Source organism: Gigantopelta aegis, chromosome 2 (assembly GCF_016097555.1).
Source record: "Gigantopelta aegis isolate Gae_Host chromosome 2, Gae_host_genome, whole genome shotgun sequence".
Taxonomy (NCBI): Eukaryota; Metazoa; Mollusca; class Gastropoda; order Neomphalida; family Peltospiridae; genus Gigantopelta; species Gigantopelta aegis.
Genome location: NC_054700.1, coordinates 36748525 through 36768063, shown reverse-complemented (window position 1 = coordinate 36768063; position 19539 = coordinate 36748525). Strand labels below are relative to the sequence as shown.

Genomic DNA, 19539 nt, shown 5'->3' with positions numbered 1-19539 from the left:
ATCACTATTTTTCTTCAAATTTCTGTGATCGTCAACATAATGTAATAATTTTTAAATGTTTTCACAAATTACTGATCTCTTCTGGTTTCATTTACCATAACTTTCCATGCCATGACCCAACTCGTGATTCCATGACTGACCCAGCTGAAAATTCAATAGCTGCCCTGGTCTAAAAAATGACATTTGCAAATTTTATGAATTCAACCAAACTCAAACTTCCATGACTGTACAGTAATGGAAAATTACTTTTGCAAAATGCATGACTTTGACCAAACTCTGAATTACATGACTTCTAACAGAAAACCGGCCTCAGTGGCATCATGGTTAGGCCATCGTCAACAGGCTGGTAGGTACTGGGTTCTGATCCCAGTCGAGGCATGGGATTTTTAATCCAGATACCGACTCCAAACCCTAAGTCTCCGCAAAGACTCAATGGGTAGGTGTAAACCACTTGCACCGACCAGTGATCCATAACTGGTTCAACAAAGGCCATGGTTTGTGCTATCCTGCCTGTGGGAAGCGCAAATAAAAGATCCCTTGCTGCTAATCGGAAAGAGTAGCCCATGAAGTGGCGACAGCGGGTTTCCTCTCAAAATCTGTATGGTCCGTAACCATGTCTGACGCCATATAACCGTAAATAAAATGTGTTGAGTGCGTCGTTAAATAAAATATTTCTTTCTTTCTAACAGAAAATTCCATAACTTTCCAGGCCTGGAAATGATATCTGAAAATTTTATGAGATACCATTATTTCCCTGACCTGTGTCAGTATGAACCCTATCCACCTTTAACAGCAGGAGTGACTCGCCAAGAGGAGTTGCCCAAATCTACAGGCTTTTTGTCTTGTAAAGACAATTCGTTATTTGTAATGGGTAAACCATACTTGGGTGTACAGTCCCATTCTAAAAACACAACTAATCAACACTTTGGTCCTGCCTAAGTATATATTAACAAAGAAACAGACTGATAACAAACATGCTCTGCTTTCAGTGATACCATTACAATATGTGACCATGTCTACAGAAAATGAGATGGATGAGGAAATCTAACAAAATGTTATGACATTTTTTTGATAGCCAGTGGTCACAAGAGTGTGATGGCAACATACATGGTATTTTGCTCAAAGATTATGTGACACTGGAATTTTGAACATAAAATTATGATCAGAGTTGTCTCAATTTTTAAAAATATCATGAATATAAAGTGTTATGTGATAGTATTTCAGGCAATTATTACATAGCCGAACTATTATTTCATTATGAAAGATAATAAACAGACAACAGAAAATAACCTTTTCTTTTGATTGTATATAAAATGCTTACATGGTTATACAATTTCCAACAAACAGATGCCCGACATGTGTCACATTAAAATTCTACATGATGTTATTTTAAAACGTTTACTATGAATGTCATGTCTCATCTGTACTCTATTTTGCAGACCGGGTCACATATAATGAATAGATATATTTTATTTCTACAAGTAACACTATACACATGAGCCAGTACAATTAATGATATGAGAAAATGCATGAGGACTGTCTTGTGTCTAACAAGGTTGTATTCATACTCACTTTACCATCCCTCAACTGGTAATATGTTATTGATTCGTATATGTAGCTATACATTCAAGTTAAAACACTTTGAGGTAATGCAATGATGAATGTCAGTTTCTTTGTTTTAGAATTCTTGATTCAGAATGATTCAACATAATAGCAATAATAGGAAAACAATTAGATATTTTCAAAACATGTTTAAGAATTGTTAAAAATCCAAATTATAAGTTACCAAACAATCTTGTCCATGGTGTTTTGTTTAAAAGTAATGCTGGTTTCATTTAATACAGATGATACTTTCCAAACTCTTTAAGCAACAAAACTGCCCAATAATACATTCTTGACACCCCAGCATGAAAAATACATTGACTATTGTTGGTTGAATTACGGTAAATGTATAAATGTAATACATTATTTGATAACCAGTGTTGTAACAATTGCTTTATAATAATGATGCATAGTAAACCTCTGCAAATAATATATTTCCTATTTAATTCCATGATGACATGCCAGATGTCCCAATGATCAAATAAATAGTCCTTAACCTGTACATAAAAACATATAACTAGTTCATTGTCTAGCCCAGCACACCGACCAAACAGTATGGCAAAGCTGTAAGAGTTGTCTCCCATTCACAGAAATTAATGTAACAGGTTTTTGATTTCGAATGACATACACCAGGTTGTATGATGGCTATGTTTCCATGTCAGGTCGCTGTTACTTATTAACTGGGATGATCTGTGAATATTTCCTGTAAGATGAAGTAGGTCTTGTTCCAATCATCTCTTTATCTTGTTACAACTATGGAAATAATCTGAAAGAAAAAAAGATACATCTGTTATCCATGTAAATGGTCAAAATGGATTGAAATGTATTGAAATGTACACTTGCCCATAGCTGTCAGAATAGAATAGAAGGCTGTTGGGAGGCTTGGACAAGTCCATTGTCATGACCGGGAATGCATACAGCGTCTTTGTGTGTGTGTACATACTCCGAGAAGATCATCACATTTTACATTTGTATTTTAACAGGTAACCATTGTGTTCACTGCTGTAGAGTCAACATTCCATTTCCCCTATGTAACAGTAACCATTACAACTGAATGTTTGTTTCTACGGGAACAGGTTGCAAAAAAGACTGCATTGTACTATTTATTAGATATCTTAATAATCACACAACAGTTCTTATAGTTTGACACAAGCAATCAATCTCACTCGTGTAATACATTTTCTTACACACCCGTTCGTGAGAACATCATTTGTTATTTTTGATAACACATAAAGTGTTAGCACACATACGTGCAATAACATTTTAAAGACATAAGACTGGCTGCTGACCAGGTCACAAATGCCATACCATCCAATGAAAAAATAAGCACGGTCAAATCAATCACTCTGTGACATACAAGTTAACCTGAAATTGACTTGTCCATAAATCACAAGTTAACTATAAGCGCTAGGCCATACATAGGTTTTTGTTGGAAAAGATATTTAAATTTATTTTAAAACTGTTTTCTCAAGATATGTAAGAAATTTATTTTAAAAATATAAAACCTGTGAATACATAATTCAATTTTAATATTTTATAATACTGTAAAACTGGTATTATTCGCGAATGTGTAATTTTCGCGTTTTTAATTTAGCAGTTAAAATTACACTTACGCAAATAATAAAATCCATTAGAACAAAAAAAAAAACCCCAAAAAAACAACAACAAACAGTTTAGCAATTTTGGCATGCTGTTCTGCATCATACAGGCTATATTCACTGTGTTTTTGTTTACGATTTGTATAAGTGTTTAATTTATCAACGGCATCATTGGCGGCCTGTGTCAGCTGAATTTTTTCGATCGTTAAACACGTTGAAGGGTCAGGTAAACCAACAGTTTCAGGTTTGTGTGCACTTTTTTTGGCCACTGCAAAATTGAACCTGCCATAACACTGTTTTTTGTGAAGAATGATAAATGTAGTTGATTTTGGGAACAGACATTCTTACTGGTATTGTTAAGCTGTGAATAAACATTTAGAAATTAGTATAATGAGCCATTTTTAATTAGCCAATCAAAATAAGAGACACAAATGGTTTTGTAAACTTCCGGAAAAACGTCATCGACAAGTGACAAAAACAAAAGAGGTGAGTCGTTTTTAACAACCGGTGTTTAAACATTAAAACAAGATTACTAGTACAAGTGTTTGTCGTTATTTCACACTTTCTGGAGAGTTGATTGAACCACATCCTGGATTAATTTCACTAATTGTACACACAGTGTGGTCGCCGCTGGACATGTGGCTGCAGCACTTAGCGGAGTCGCTCAGAAAGGGATAATATTACGTATACCTCAGTTGACCACTCTAGTATCAGTTTAATGTTATGTACCAAAGTATAGTTTTGTACATGTTAGTAATTTAAAAAACAAACAAACAAAAAAGAAAAAACAACAACACGACACCGCGAAAATTAAAAACTGAGAACTGCCTGCATTTCTGATATCGCGAAAATTTACTGCCGAGAATAATACCCGTTTTACAGTATAATTTGATGTATCTCACTGACCACATGGAATGAGTTCACCTATCTACATCTCTCTGTGATATGTGGCCAGCGTGTTGAGTGCATCCTACATTGACCACACTGTGTGAGTTAACCTACCTACGTCTCTCTCTCTCTGTGTTATGTGGCCAGCGTGTTGAGTGCGTTCTATATTGACCACACTGTGTGAGTTAACCTACCTACGTCTCTCTCTCTCTGTGTTATGTGGCCAGCGTGTTGAGTGCATTCTATATTGACCACACTGTGTGAGTTAACCTACCTACGTCTCTCTCTCTCTGTGTTATGTGGCCAGCGTGTTCAGTGCGACCTACATTGACCACACTGTGTGAGTTAACCTACCTACGTCTCTCTCTCTCTCTCTGTGTTATGTGGCCAGCGTGTTGAGTGCGTTCTATATTGACCATACTGTGTGAGTTAACCTACCTGCGTCTCTCTCTGTGTTATGTGGCCAGTGTGTTGAGTGCATCCTACATTGACCACACTGTGCGAGTTAACCTACCTACATCTCTCTCTGTGTTATGTCGTCAGTGTGTTGAGTGCGTCCTACATTGACCACACTGTGTGAGTTAACCTACCTACGTCTCTGTGTTATGTGGCCAGTGTGTTGAGTGAGTCCTACATTGACCACACTGTGTGAGTTAACCTACCTACGTCTCTCTCTCTTTGTGTTATGTGGCCAGCGTTTTGAGTGCGAGTTAACCTACCTACGTCTCTCTCTCACTGTGTTATGTGGCCAGTGTGTTGTGTTCTACATTGACCACACTGTGTGAGTTAACCTACCTATGTCTCTCTCTCTCTGTGTTATGTGGCTAGTGTGTTGAGTGTGTTCTACATTAACCACATTGTGTGAGTTAACCTACCTATGTCTCTCTCTGTGTTATGTGGCCAGTGTTTTGAGTGTGAGTTAACCTACCTACGTCTCTCTCTTTGTGTTATGTGGTCAGCGTTTTAAGTGCGAGTTAACCTACCTACGTCTCTCTCTCTCTGTGTTATGTGGCCAGCGTGTTGAGTACATTCTATATTGACCACACTGTGTGAGTTAACCTACCTACGTCTCTCTCTCTCTGTGTTATGTGGCCAGCGTGTTCAGTGCGACCTACATTGACCACACTGTGTGAGTTAACCTACCTACGTCTCTTTCTCTCTCTGTGTTATGTGGCCAGCGTGTTGAGTGCGTTCTATATTGACCATACTGTGTGAGTTAACCTACCTATGTCTCTCTCTGTGTTATGTGGCCAGTGTGTTGAGTGCGTCCTACATTGACCACACTGTGTGAGTTAACCTACCTACATCTCTCTCTGTGTTATGTCGTCAGTGTGTTGAGTGCGTCCTACATTGACCACACTGTGTGAGTTAACCTACCTACGTCTCTGTGTTATATGGCCAGTGTGTTGAGTGAGTCCTACATTGACCACACTGTGTGAGTTAACCTACCTACGTCTCTCTCTTTGTGTTATGTGGCCAGTGTTTTGAGTGCGAGTTAACCTACCTACGTCTCTCTCTCACTGTGTTATGTGGCCAGTGTGTTGTGTTCTACATTGACCACACTGTGTGAGTTAACCTACCTATGTCTCTCTCTCTCTGTGTTATGTGGCTAGTGTGTTGAGTGTGTTCTACATTGACCACACTGTGTGAGTTAACCTACCTATGTCTCTCTCTGTGTTATGTGGCCAGTGTTTTGAGTGTGAGTTAACCTACCTACGTCTCTCTCTTTGTGTTATGTGGTCAGCGTTTTAAGTGCGAGTTAACCTACCTATGTCTCTCTCTCTCTGTGTTATGTGGCCAGTGCGTTGAGTGTGTTCTACATTGACCACACTGTGTGAGTTAACCTACCTACGTCTCTCTCTGTGTTATGTGGTTAGTGTGTTGAGTGCGTTCTACATTGACCACACTGTGTGAGTTAACCTATCTATATCTCTCTGTGATATGTGGCCAGCGTGTTGAGTGCGAGTTAACCTACCTACGTCTCTCTCTCTGTGTTATGTGGTTAGTGTGCTGAGTGTGTTCTACATTGACCACACTGTGTGAGTTAACCTACCCATGTCTCTCTCTGTGTTATGTGGCCAGTGTTTTGAGTGTGAGTTAACCTACCTATGTCTCTCTCTTTGTGTTATGTGGCCAGCGTTTTAAGTGCGAGTTAACCTACCTATGTCTCTTTCTCTCTGTGTTATGTGGCCAGTGCATTGAGTGTGTTCGACATTGACCACACTGTGTGAGTTGACCTACCTACGTCTCTCTCTGTGTTATGTGGCCAGTGTGTTGAGTGCGTCCTACATTGACCACACTGTGTGAGTTAACCCACCTACGTCTCTCTCTGTGTTATGTGGCCAGTGTGTTGAGTGCGTCCTACATTGACCACACTGTGTGAGTTAACCTACCTATGTCTCTCTCTGTGATATGTGGCCAGCATTTTGAGTGTGAGTTAACCTACCTACGTCTCTCTCTCTGTGTTATGTGGCCAGCATGTTGAGTGCGAATTAACCTACCTACGTCTCTGTGTTATGTGGCCAGCGTTTTGAGTGCGAGTTAACCTACCTATGTCTCTCTGTGTGTTATGTGGCCAGCGTTTTGAGTGCGAGTTAACCTACCTACGTCTCTCTCTGTGTTATGTGGCCAGCGTGTTGAGTGCGAGTTAACCTACCTATGTCTCTCTCTTTGTGTTATGTGGCCAGCGTTTTGAGTGCGAGTTAACCTACCTACGTATCTCTCTGTGTTATGTGGCCAGCGTGTTGAGTGCATCCTGCAGTTTGAGTCTCGCCTCGGTCACTTTGCTCTCCTGTCGACGGATGTCCTCCTCGTGTATCAACATCTGCTGTATGTGTGGCTGGTTCGCGTCGATGTTCACGCCGGGGTTCTTCTGTATGGATGTCTTGCTACCGTTCTGACCGGTTATTGGGATGTTACTCAGGTGCAGAGCTGCGGATATACTCTGTAGTACGTTCTCATTCGTCATTTCGGGGCCGACAGCTGAATTAGTTAAAATCATAAATCATCATAAATCTCGATTCACTGCCATGTTTAATAAAGAAAAGCTGAAATGGTCTTCAAAACGATAACAACTCAAAATACCATAGTTAAATAAAGGTTATTTTTCAACATTTCAGATCAAATCCTGTCTACTTTATAAAACAGATTAAAAGTTTGTTAAAGGTTCTTTTTATATCGCCTCAAATGGTGAAAAAACATTTGGTATAACGTATTTGATCCACCTTATATACGTTCATGAAAAAAAAGAAAGAATAAAAGTCCTTTTATGTGAAGATATACAATATTTAAAAACAAATTAAATGAGTTAAAATAGATGAATATGATACCAAAAAAAGAATTCCTCGTCTCTCAGCAAAAAGTAAACAAATATAATGTATCATTATATTATGCAATACTGAGCCTCAACCATGATGCAGTCGACACTGAAGACTATAACAAAGACTCTAAACTTTAACTGCATTCTATTCATGTCAGTTAGTAAAGCCTTGAACCTAGACTTTACAGTTCTGTATGCATGTGGCCTGATGAGGGTCTTACGTTGCATGTTCCGAGGCAGGTCCATAGCTTGTATCGGGTCATCCGCACTGTCGCGAGCCTGGAGGCCCTGTAGACGCTTCTCCCAGAACAGCTGAAAACAAGAATCACAAGTAACATCATCATTGTCTGTTATGCCATTAAATCTCAAATTTAATTTACCAAATAAACACAATATCAAAATGTAGTAACCTGATATTCTAAATTTACCCCAATTATAAAATATAATTTCTGCCCCTCCCCCACCTTCAAGACTGGAAGAATGATGACACACACATTTACCGTTATGTGGCAGTCTGCAAGTTAAATATGCTGAGATGTCTAGATTCAGTGAAAAACTTGCAATGGTTTGAAAACCACTGGTGAGCAAGAAACTAACTGCTTTCCTGGAATTATGTAGCAGAGCCAATGCTCTGTGTCAAATTCACAGTAATTTGGAGCAAAATAAATTAGTGACATTAGCGTGTAATAAGGCACACAGGTTTTTGCTCACATGAAAACTGGACTGGGAAAATATAATAACATGAAGGCTGAAATGTATAATTTGTTTCTAAAAAGTCGCTGTCTGTATGTTAAACCTAGTAATACCCACCTGTCTGTATGTTAAATCTAGTAATGCCCACCTGTCTGTATGTTACAGCTCATACTGCCCACTTGTCTGTATGTCACAGCTCAAACTGCCCACCTGTCTGTACATTAAACCTCATACTGCCCACCTGTCTGTATGTTAAACCTCATACTGCCCACCTGTCTGTATGTTACAGCTCATACTGCCCACCTGTCTGTATGTCACAGCTCAAACTGCCCACCTGTCTGTATGTTAAACCTCATACTGCTCACCTGTCTGTATGTTACAGCTCAAACTGCCCACCTGTCTGTATATCACAGCTCATACTGCCCACCTGTCTGTATGTTACAGCTCATACTGCCCACCTGTCTGTATGTTACAGCTCATACTGCCCACCTGTCTGCATGTTAAACCTCATACTGCCCACCTGTCTGTATGTTAAACCTCATACTGCTCACCTGTCTGTATGTTAAACCAGAGTTCGACAAATCCGCTAGCCCGACGCCCGTGGCTAGTGATTTTTAAGTTCGGGCTAGTAAGAAACACAAAACCACTAGCCCGCAGGGCTAGTGGTTCCCTCCCCTCTCCTTATCGCTCGATCGTTTGTTTTGTTTTTTCTCTCAGCTGAAATTTCGTTTAATAAATTTGATTGTGACGTCTGTCATCGAATAATATCAACAACGCAATCAGTATATAATAATCCACTTGAACTAGGTCTGCAAACTGCAGTGGCATATACTATCTCTATATCGTCACAGTTACAGCATGCATTGTTTACTTTTCCCTTTCAAGTTTCTGGCATAGGAAATAAGTCTAATGACATGCGTGTTTTGATTGGTTGGACACGTCACGTGGTAATTAATCTCGCACATATGTTTTAGGCTAAGAACTTGGAAATCACCAATTGCGACAACAGGTTAAGCTCAATCAAGTAAAGCCCAATCATGCTTTGAATTTCAGTGTTTGTTTTATTTACCTATTGTTTTCTAATTTAGCACTTCGCTTACATGTGGTTATCTGCAATCAGGAAAACAATTTACTTTAATGGTAACCGCACAGGCAATGACTCGGCTTGGCCTATTACGTGTAGCGGTTTGGATGTATCACAGCTGCCGATACAAGATGGTACTTTTTTTGTTCATCAATTAACGCCGTTATATTCTTTTGATATCGGTCTGACACGGGATAATGCCCTATATTTGAGCAATTGGCATCACCGTTACTGGCGACACAAATAGTAGGCCCTAAATATATAAAAATCCAGTTATAATTGATCAGGAATTTGGGCTAGTGCTTTATCTTGGTGGGCTAGTGGTTTTTACAAACCCACTAGCCCTGTGGCTAGTGACTTTTCAAAATATTTGTCATACTCTGGTTAAACCTCATACTGCCCACCTGTCTGTATTTTAAACCTCATACTGTATATTACCTGTTTGGGTTTTTAATAGTGTTGTTGAGATCATTTAAAAACAGGTTGTTTCTAATATAAAAAATATGACCGAGTGTTGTTGAGATAATTTAACAACAGGGAACCCCAACAGAAGCACAACCTATAAATAAAAATAAAAAATTAAAAAGAGGAAAAAGGCGAAACAATGGTCTCATTTTGGCCAAAATTGAACACACAGCCATTATAAATTAAATGCTATATTTTGTATCCAAATTGTATTTTTAAAAAAATATAAAAATTTAAAATGGGGAGCTGCCCTTTATTCTTGTGGTAAGTATGGATGGAAATCAGGTTTCATTTTATAATGGCCTAATTGTTTCTTGATGTCGGCCCTCAGTTTTCAAATGCAGCAGTTAAGATGATACAGACATCTCAGGAGTTTTTTGTTTCGTTTCTACATGTACATAACAAAATATGTCAGGTGTAATATTGTCTTAACCAAGTAAAGTGTGTTGCCTAATTACTCCAATCCAGTAATCCCTCTGTCCACAGGAATATTATTGTTGAATTGTTTACTCCATAATAATGGTTATGTAGTTGGTGGTAGTGGTGATCTGTTTTATGCAGTGGTTTTGACAAAGCCTTGAGCATCGGAGAACATTTGTGTCTACCATAGACATGTGAACAAAACTGTGTGTTGATTCGTCACACTGCAACCAATCCGGGTTGAGTTTTTATTTTTATTATATGTATGTGGTTGTGACATCTACCTGCAGCCAGTTAATTTGCATTTACATCTCCCTGTGGCCAGTCAAATTGTGTTTAATGTCTACCTGCAAACAGTTCTCCCGTTGTGGCTATCACTTGTTTTACACCATAGAAAAGGGATACATGGTGAATAAATGTAACATAGCTTTTGACACGGTCACTTGATGAGCAAAAATATTTATTTACTATAGTCATACGAAGTATCTGTGTATGAAGTTTTGACTGGCTCATTTGTGCAGTTCACTTCTGTGATATTGTCCAAAAATATTTGGAAGCAAAATCAATAAGTATTTTAACTGCAGGCTAAGGCGTTGTAATTTAGGAGTAGGTATGTTCGAAAGTGAAAGTTATCAACAGGGGGGGGGGAATCAAATCTCATATTGCCTACCTGTCTGTATGTTACAGCTCATACTGCCCACCTGTCTGCATGTTAAACCTCATACTGCCCACCTGTCTGTATGTTAAACCTCATACTGCCCACCTGTCTGTATGTTAAACCTCATACTGCCCACCTGTCTGTGTGTTAAACCTCATACTGCCCACCTGTCTGTATGTTAAACCTCATACTGCCCACCTGTCTGTGTGTTAAACCTCATACTGCCCACCTGTCTGTATGTTAAACCTCATACTGCCCACCTGTCTGTGTGTTAAACCTCATACTGCCCACCTGTCTGTATTTTAAACCTCATACTGTATATTACTTGTTTGGGTGGATCCTGTGGACCATGTTTCAGATCTGATTTGGTTTGACTCTCGGGTCGATTCCTGATCACGGTGACCGGCTGTTTGAAGATAGAAGCCGTCTGTCGTATTGGTAGAATAAGACTGGCATCGTGGCGGATTCCTTAAAATATTGAGAGAATATTAAATGTATGTGCATATACTATTATTTCTTATCATGCAATGTGAATGAAAGTATTATACAAGCATTTAGAGACTGAGTACTAAAACAATACATGTCCCCCACCAGGTCCAACAAAAGGTCAAGGGCCATAACTCTGCCAAAAATGTGTAAATCACCATGAAAGTCAAACTTTCTCTGTAACTCTACATGATAAATCCATACACCAAATTTCGGCCCAATATCCCGAGGCATTGTGAAACAAAAAGTCCAGAAAACCATATGTGGGACAGATGGAGACCTATAATCCCCTCCAGTTGGACCAGTGGGAGACTGATAAAAATAGACCACACGGCTCAAAACATAGGTACAGTCATACTAAAGAAACAAAAATGTCAAGTTAAATCCTGTTGTATGTATTACTACTCTTACACAGGCTCTTTTAAGACAATTTGAAGTGGGTGAGCCACATATTAAATCAATACTTGACTTTTGCAGTGGAATGTGGGCTGTCAAAATAAGCTGACAACAGCAGGGGACAATATTTCAAAATCTTAGGTAACCGGAAGTCAGTTCACATGAGTTTTTCTTAGGTAACTGATTGTTTGATTACATGAATATAGTTCTTGTAACCGATGAGTCAGGCCTACCTAATCCTAAAACATATTAACTATGGTTCTGTGCTACATTGGTGGTTCAAATGTATTTAAAAACATTTCACTTTCATTACTGATATACCTGTATGATACTTATAATTTTAGAATGTAATTGTTCACCATGTAACCAATTGGCGGTTCTCGTGATTTTAAAGTTGCGTAACCGACACACGAACAGAACAACGGTTCTCATGAAATATTGTGCCCTGCAACAAGTGAATTTCATTAACTATTGTAACTTCCAAGATGGCTATTTTTTACTAATTACTTTGATATTCATATTAATTACAATGTTTAAAAAGGAACTTAACACAGCTACCCACTGTATGTATACTTTAAATAAGTAGTCTTCTATCTTAAAATACTGTGATGAAGTCATAGGATAAACTGCTAGAAGAAATTAATTAACAAAAACACTTAAGTGTTTGGTGCATTAAATCAAAGCTATAATGACAATACCTATGCTTACAGCCCATTATGTTTGCTAGTAATTGGTTAAAAACAAACATGCATGATGCACTTCAAAAGTCCTCTATTTAATAAAAATTTAATTCCAGGGTTTAATGCTGCATTAGAATGAGCTAAACAAATTATAGTTCTTAGCTGTCAACTACATGTAAGTACAACTTGTTTACATTCAGGTGCACTTGTAACAAAGTTCTGGTTCCTTCAAAATGGTCAACAACACTGACAAATTCATTAATAATAAAACCAATTATCTTTAAAATCTAAGTAATAATAAAACTATTACTATTAAAAAGAATTTAAATTTGATACACTTCCAATTAAATTTTATACCATTTTGTTATTTTAATAATTCAAATATTTAATCTGTTTTGTAAATTATGAATAATGTCCTTTTAGGTTTACCAACTGAAATGGCATTAAAAAGTATTTTAAATAGTTTCCAACCATTTTTGAGCCAATCAATTGTCCTAAACAGCACATTTAAGGTATATGCTTCATTTTTATCATCAAAAGGAAAGGAAATGTTTTATTTTATGACACACTCAACACATTTTATTTATGGTTATATGATGTCGAACATGGTTAAGGACCACACAGATATTGAGAAAGGAAACCTGCTGTTGCTACTTCATGGGTATAATGCACCTATCAAAAGAATTCAAAGAAACAGTTTGTTGCCATTTTTGTTCTAAATTCAAAAGGTCAGGATCGATCAAGAAGCCTTTTTTCTCTCTCAGAGTTTACAAATGATAAATACAAGAGCTCTCCAAGCATTTCGGACATCATTTTCAAATCAGAAGTTAGTCAAAACGGACATTACTTGAAGGCAGTTTAATAGTGTTCCATAGTAGGTGGCAGGTGACAACTTTTTATTGCTATTGCTGCCACTACAATATAACATGTACCTTTAGTACCTATTTTTTATGCATAAGCTAAGAAGATATAGCTGCCCACTTTTTTCAAACACCTGTTTACTTTCAAAGATATGTGTATGAACAAATTGTGTCACAGTTATCAAATGTTTGCATCGATCGGTCTTTTAAGAACATAGCCTGTCGTGGAGTACTCGTTGGACCCCATCCCCACCCCCCCAAAAAAAATATTAGTAAGTACTAACTTCTTCCATGTTGCTGGTTGTTGAGGAGATAAATTGTATACATGTGAGTCACCAAAAACCCACACATTCTCTAGTAGTAAAAAAACATGCATATGCCATCTAAAAGCAGAGGTAAGCACAAAACAGTTTATGTTTCCATGATGTATTGCAATAACCATTCTAAAAGCTGGCATACTATAGTATAACAACCTCTCCAGCAGTTTAAAGCAACTAAAAACCCTTTTTTTCCCTGCTTGCTTTTAAAGTATATATAAAGTCATGAACTTTCTGCATGACTTTATTGTTGCAAATTACATAGGTTCAAAGTACAGATAGATCAAAGTTTGTCTTAGTAAAAAAAATCAAAAGTAAACATGTATAGAACATGCGTATACACAATTTTGAGTGCCTGGCAAGGGCTGACAGCTGCATGATTCTATGGGGGGAGGTGGGAGTGTTTCTAAAAAAATTACAATAAAAGTTGTGAAGTTATAATTATTTCTGGAAATTACAGAACCCTGTTTAGCTGACGGGGATCAAAGATATACGTTTTATTGCCAAATATAACAACCTTAGATGTATTATTGTATTATAGTGGCATATTATTATGGCATCATATACAAGCCTAAATGTAAAAATTTGGTGATAAAAAGTGGCAATAAATGTCTTACATCAGAATCCATTTTCTAGTTGCTTTATTTGTTTACATGACCCGTTTTCAAATTTTGTCAGATTAGCGAAAAATGGCAAACTTTTCAAAAACCGACTTCGAGTTGGGTTTTTGTTTCTCAGTTATCACAATTATATGGTAGAATTTGTGCATTTCTAGACTGGTAAGTAAATAACTGATTTTATATCTTTTAGCACATCAATTAATACTTGAAAAATATGTTTTAGTTGCTTTAAACTGTCACTTGGCAAAAATTAACTGAAGTTGAAATGATGATTGATTAATATTTCCAGAATTATTCACTGAAAACCAAATTTTGAAATCGTCCATATTTAATGATTCTTTTCTATTCTTGCATTTTGTACACTAGTTAACAATGAAGAATTCCACAGAATTAAATGTCACACCTACCAGAAACCTGTGTGATGTTAAAAGAAAATATACTTATTTTATTATCCTTGCGGGATTGGTTTTGTAGTGGGATGCAGTCGATTCGCCCACTGGACAATTCGTCCACTGAGGAACTCGAGACGATTCATCCACTACACAAAATCAGTTCCGGACGATTCGTCCACTGGGTTTTTATTTCCCCAGTACATTTCGTCCACGGCCTAAATAATGTGTACTACATGTACGTGGGGGCTAAATAAATTATTAGATATATTTTATCCCGTATTTTTTTTGCTGTGTCATAAATTTACAAAGGTGAAAATAAATTATATTAATTGCATTAGATTACGCTTGGTAGATGTTTTTGTAACAATGCTCTGCAGACATAATTCTTTGGTGTTTCTATTTATTCGGTTATTATTTGTTTCTACAATGTACGCCTTTCACGCTACATGTCGTAGGATGTTTTTAGTACAATATGCCCAGTAAAGATAATCTTTAGCCCTTCCCTTTCAACTTGTTTGGTTTCTGTTTGCTTTACCAATTAAGTGTACAGGTGTACTCTATTGTGATATCGTGAAGTAATTAGCAATGCAGGCTCATTACTGCTTAAGCTTGTTTCACCAAGTTGGATCCAGTAGCGTCTAAAACAACACGCCGTATTTCAAAGCTGCACCGCTATAACTACCTGTATGGACGGAATGAATGAATGAATGAATGTTTAACGACACCACAGCACGAACAATACATCGGCTATTGGGTGTCAAACTATGGTAATGCAAAAAAATAAGGTGATGATCAACATCAATATAAAAATTCAAGATTTAAATAAAAACAGTGTAAAGAATTGTGCAAAAATACAAATATCACAGATAGATACTGACTTTTACTCAAAATTTCAAGTTGTGCTGTATTGGCCATTCTCAAAGAGAATGTTACACCCCTGCACCACGGTGAGGTTACAGCACGCTCAGGGGTGTATGGATGGATGCAACGGCTGCAACGGCTGAAGCATAGGACCCGGCAGGGAGAATTCTTTGCCATTTGGAGACGCTACACCAATGACGAAATTACTGCCAAAGAATTGATTCGTGCTGTTGCGAGATTATCCATTCATTAGTCGGCTGACTGTTGGACGTTTCTCTTCCAGTGATTTTTGAATGGATAATCTCCTACAGTGATTTGTGCAGTTAACAACGACGAAATACCATTCATCGATTCTACACTGATTTAATTGACCAAAAACATTCGCTTGTGCATTTCTACTACTGTCAAATATGTTAACTTTTGAATAACATTTGTTGTTTTGTTGAATTGTTTTTTAATGTACATTTAATTAAATAGGAATTGAAGACGGCGGAGGGGGCTAATAAAGTCTTCCGACGCGGAGGCTTGCATTACCTATTTACCACATCGTGTACGAGCGAGTGGACGAATCATCCGCATGATAATGAATACAAACAGTTAATAAAAACTGGATAGTAATGTTGAATTCTAACTCTATTTTACTTTTTTGGTTATAGTATACCACAAAATAATGTTAAGAAACGATTACAATGTCAAAGAAATAACTATTAATATGTTTGAAAAAAATGCAGTAATCGAGTGGACGAATTGTCCGAGGTGAGTGGATGAATCGTCCGGTGGACGAATTGTCTGTGGACGAATTGTCCAGTGGACGAACTGTCTGGAAAGCTTTGTAGTGGATAAGCAACGATCTCATGAAGTGCAGAAATAATGATGGGTGTTTTTATTATTAACACAGACATAGCCTAATGTATACATTGTAATTTTTTTATGCGGTGTGTTTTGAAGCAGAACATCCAGTTAACTTTTGAATGACCGATATATTCAAGAAAAATAAACTAAAAACAACTGAAAATGATGTGTAGTGGTCCATAAATTCCATATTACAATACAAACCAAAAAGAACACCATTAAAGGAAATTTTAACCTATTTGTCGCGTCTAAACCATATAGCCCAGTAGCAACATTGTCACTATTTGAACACCGATAAGGTGGGGGTAAATTGGACAGCCCTTGGGTTTTTGTATGCATTGCTGATTATCTTCTCTTTTTAAAAAAAATGTCCACGATACATTTTATGTTGAATTGGTATTATATTAAGATGTAATATGCACTTGAAAGTAGTTTAATCCCGACAACACCCTCTTTCAATAATGTTCCGGTTAAATGCATAGGAGCAGACAGGTTTCTTCCTGTAGTGTGTACATTTGTGGTTACTATGTAAAATATTGGTTATTGGCAGATTCGAAAATGATCAATGTAAAGGTATTTAGCGTCAAACTTAGAATTTGTGTTGTATTAGAGCAGGAATCTTTATCTAGACACCGTGTTCAGGCATCGAAATAAGCATTGTGTCTGGTAACCCATTTACTGGTTACCACAAAATATAGCCTGGTAACCTATAGGTTACTACAACTATAAGTTGACGCTGCTAAAATGCAGACACTCTGAAATTGTATTGGTGCTCGTGAACATCGGTACGAAAAACGAAATCTGGAAGTAAATTTATCTAGTGGGTGCTGCTTAAACGCGGATTGCCAAAATTGTTTTCCAATTGCACAAGAATGCACGAATATCGGTGCAATCTAGTGCGAGAAAATAAAATGCGGAAGTAAATTTATTTAGTGGGCTCTGCTTAAACGCAGAATGCATTGCTTGGTTTACGTTTGGAAACTACCATTTGTTGAAATTTCTGTCGAGAACGAAACACCGTTCTCGACTTTTCTTACATGTGGTAACCTGAACGACCGTTCTTGACTTATTTTGATGCCTGTGTGTTGTAGCCAGCCATTCCGTGTTTTCGTTATAGAGATATCTCTGGTGGTAGAGAGCAATCTTAACCATACAAATGACCATCTAGACCATAAAATGGCAGAGTATTCGGGCTTTGGACAGGTATTAAAGGGACATTCCTGAGCTTGCTGCATTATAAGATGTTTCCAACTAATAAAATATTTCTACGAATAAACTTACATATTAAATATATTTTCTTCTTTAGAATATCAGTGTCTATATATTCAATGTGTTTCTGGTCGTCTTCATATTTGTAAGAAGCCCAAAATTAATTTTGTCTTCAAATAATTTCGTACGGTACGAACAAATCTTTTTGAGGAAATAAAATGAAATTTAACCTAGTAAAAATATTAGAACGATCAGAAACACGTTTAATATACAGCCACTAATATTTTATGTAGAAAAATATATTTTATATGTAATTACAGTCATCAAAAAGTCTTTGTTAGTCGATAACATCTTAAAAATTGCAGCAAACTCCGGAATGTCCCTTTAAAAATGAATATTTTCATCCATTTCTCATAGATTGGTCTCCAAGTCAGTAACTTATCACATGCCATTTGCCTCATGCAAAACAGACCATGCAAAAATTACCCTACAGGTTCATGTAGAACACAACAAACCTCTGGCAAAGTCAAAAGTTGATCCCTTCATACGCTTACTTTTGCGAACTGCACTATAGATTAAACGACCTGTGCGAAAATCAAATGCGCTGAGATCTAGTGCTTCTCCGATGTAGCGTGCCAGCTGTGGTTTACTTCGAATCTTCTTACCGTCAGGGCTGTCGGAAAAACATAAAACAAAGAAATTAATGTGTCACTGTGTGGTCAGTGAAATGTGTATCAAGTTATACATTGATCATAAGAGTAGGGAGATGAAAAAAAAGAAGTGATTTGTTCAGTTTTGTTACAATGTTACAACGGTTGCTAGTCACTTCGTACCATGGTCATTTCGTACCTAATTTGGTCGTTTCGTACCCTGGTCATTTCGTACCATTGCAAAAAGTCATTTCGTACCTTGGTCATTTCGTACCATAGTCATGTTGTACCATTGCAAAAAGTCATTTCGTACCTTGGTCATTTCGTACCATAGTCATGTTGTACCATTGCAAAGTCATTTCGTACCCTAGTTATTTTGTACCATAACTGAGTCATATCGTACCATGATATAACAATTTATAACAATCACCCCGGTAATGTCTTTTACAAAATAACATTAAATTACAAATTTGTGGTTAATTTAAGGGATATTTTATCAGCCAAAGACTAAAAATTATTGCCACTTTGTATAAACATTAGCAATTGGCCAATTTGGCAATCAGTAAGGTAGTTAATGCTTTAATGGCTGTTATTGTTTATTTCTTAAACAAAAAAGATGCAAATAAGCAAGTTTGAAAAGAAGACCTAATAAATAAATAATATTTTGTTGGTCCATTATATTGTTTTGTTGTTTTTGACTAATTATCTGGAGCCATTTCACACAAAATCGAAGTTGGCAGTTAGTAGTAAATACCATATACGGCTCTTGTCAGGTAAAATGGAAATAACAGTTGACAGGTATTATGGGTAACAATAACGATATGCTGCACAATAATGTGTTCTGGTTTTCAAACTGTCAAAATAAAGTTTTAAAACAAAACCCACTGCTTTTATGCTATAGTCAATTCGTTTTCTATATACTGCAATGAAATGACTAGGGAAAGAAATGACTAGGGTACGAAATGATTGGGGTACGAAATGACTTTTCACAATGGTACGAAATGACTAGGGTATGAAATGACTTTTTTGCAATGGTACGAAATGACTAGGGTACGAAATTACCAGGCTGCATGGTACGAAATGGATGGTAGATATGACTTGGGTACGAAGTGACTATGATTCGTTACAACAATTAAGTCATCATTAGGCCTGTATTATTGCAGAAAATTACAGTCACAGTGATTGATGCTGACATTTGGTGTAGAATTCAGTTAGCATTCGACACACTTCTTGATCATAGAAACATCATATACCTAAAATAATAAACGTCCGTTTTTCCTGCAGACAAGCCGGATTTTCTTACTACTTCTTCCCTCTTCCAACCAGACGGCAAACCGCCTTCAGCCACTTTTGATGTGGATCTTTGCGATTCCATTGTCCGTCATGAACACAACCGGAAGTTGACTTGCTAGCTCACGGAAGTTTAGCAGCACATTAAAATAGATCTTTGTTTTCAATATATACTTTGTCATTAATAACCATATATAAA

At 37.1% G+C, this 19539-nt stretch overlaps 1 protein-coding gene across 3 annotated transcripts; it reads right to left on the bottom strand.

The window, feature by feature from the left end:
* Positions 1-978: 978 nt before the first annotated feature.
* On the bottom strand, positions 979-19511 carry LOC121384865 (methyl-CpG-binding domain protein 3-like). 3 transcript variants are annotated; one of them, XM_041515420.1, is made up of 6 exons: positions 19304-19511; positions 17916-18073; positions 11053-11195; positions 7629-7719; positions 6800-7070; positions 979-2368 (listed from the first exon to the last, which is right to left on the bottom strand). In XM_041515420.1, exons 1-5 carry the CDS (start codon positions 19423-19425, stop codon positions 6817-6819), a joined length of 768 nt encoding a protein of 255 aa, XP_041371354.1. In that variant the 5' UTR covers positions 19426-19511; the 3' UTR covers positions 979-2368; positions 6800-6816. The 3 variants fall into 3 exon arrangements, with proteins under 3 accessions (XP_041371354.1, XP_041371356.1, XP_041371357.1); XM_041515422.1 differs by having other exon boundaries at positions 6804-7070; XM_041515423.1 differs by having other exon boundaries at positions 17955-18073.
* Positions 19512-19539: the final 28 nt, after the last annotated feature.

What these genes read in the sequence shown, in the direction of transcription:
- LOC121384865 (XM_041515420.1), bottom strand. Translation starts at nt 19,425, where the DNA reads ATGGAATCGCAAAGATCCACATCAAAAGTGGCTGAAGGCGGTTTGCCG. An exon ending in ACGGACGTTTATTATTTTAG is followed by an intron (nt 18,074 to 19,303) that starts GTATATGATGTT and finishes TTTTTCCGACAG; the next exon opens with CCCTGACGGTAAGAAGATTC. An exon ending in AACTTTTGACTTTGCCAGAG is followed by an intron (nt 11,196 to 17,915) that starts GTTTGTTGTGTT and finishes CAATATTTTAAG; the next exon opens with GAATCCGCCACGATGCCAGT.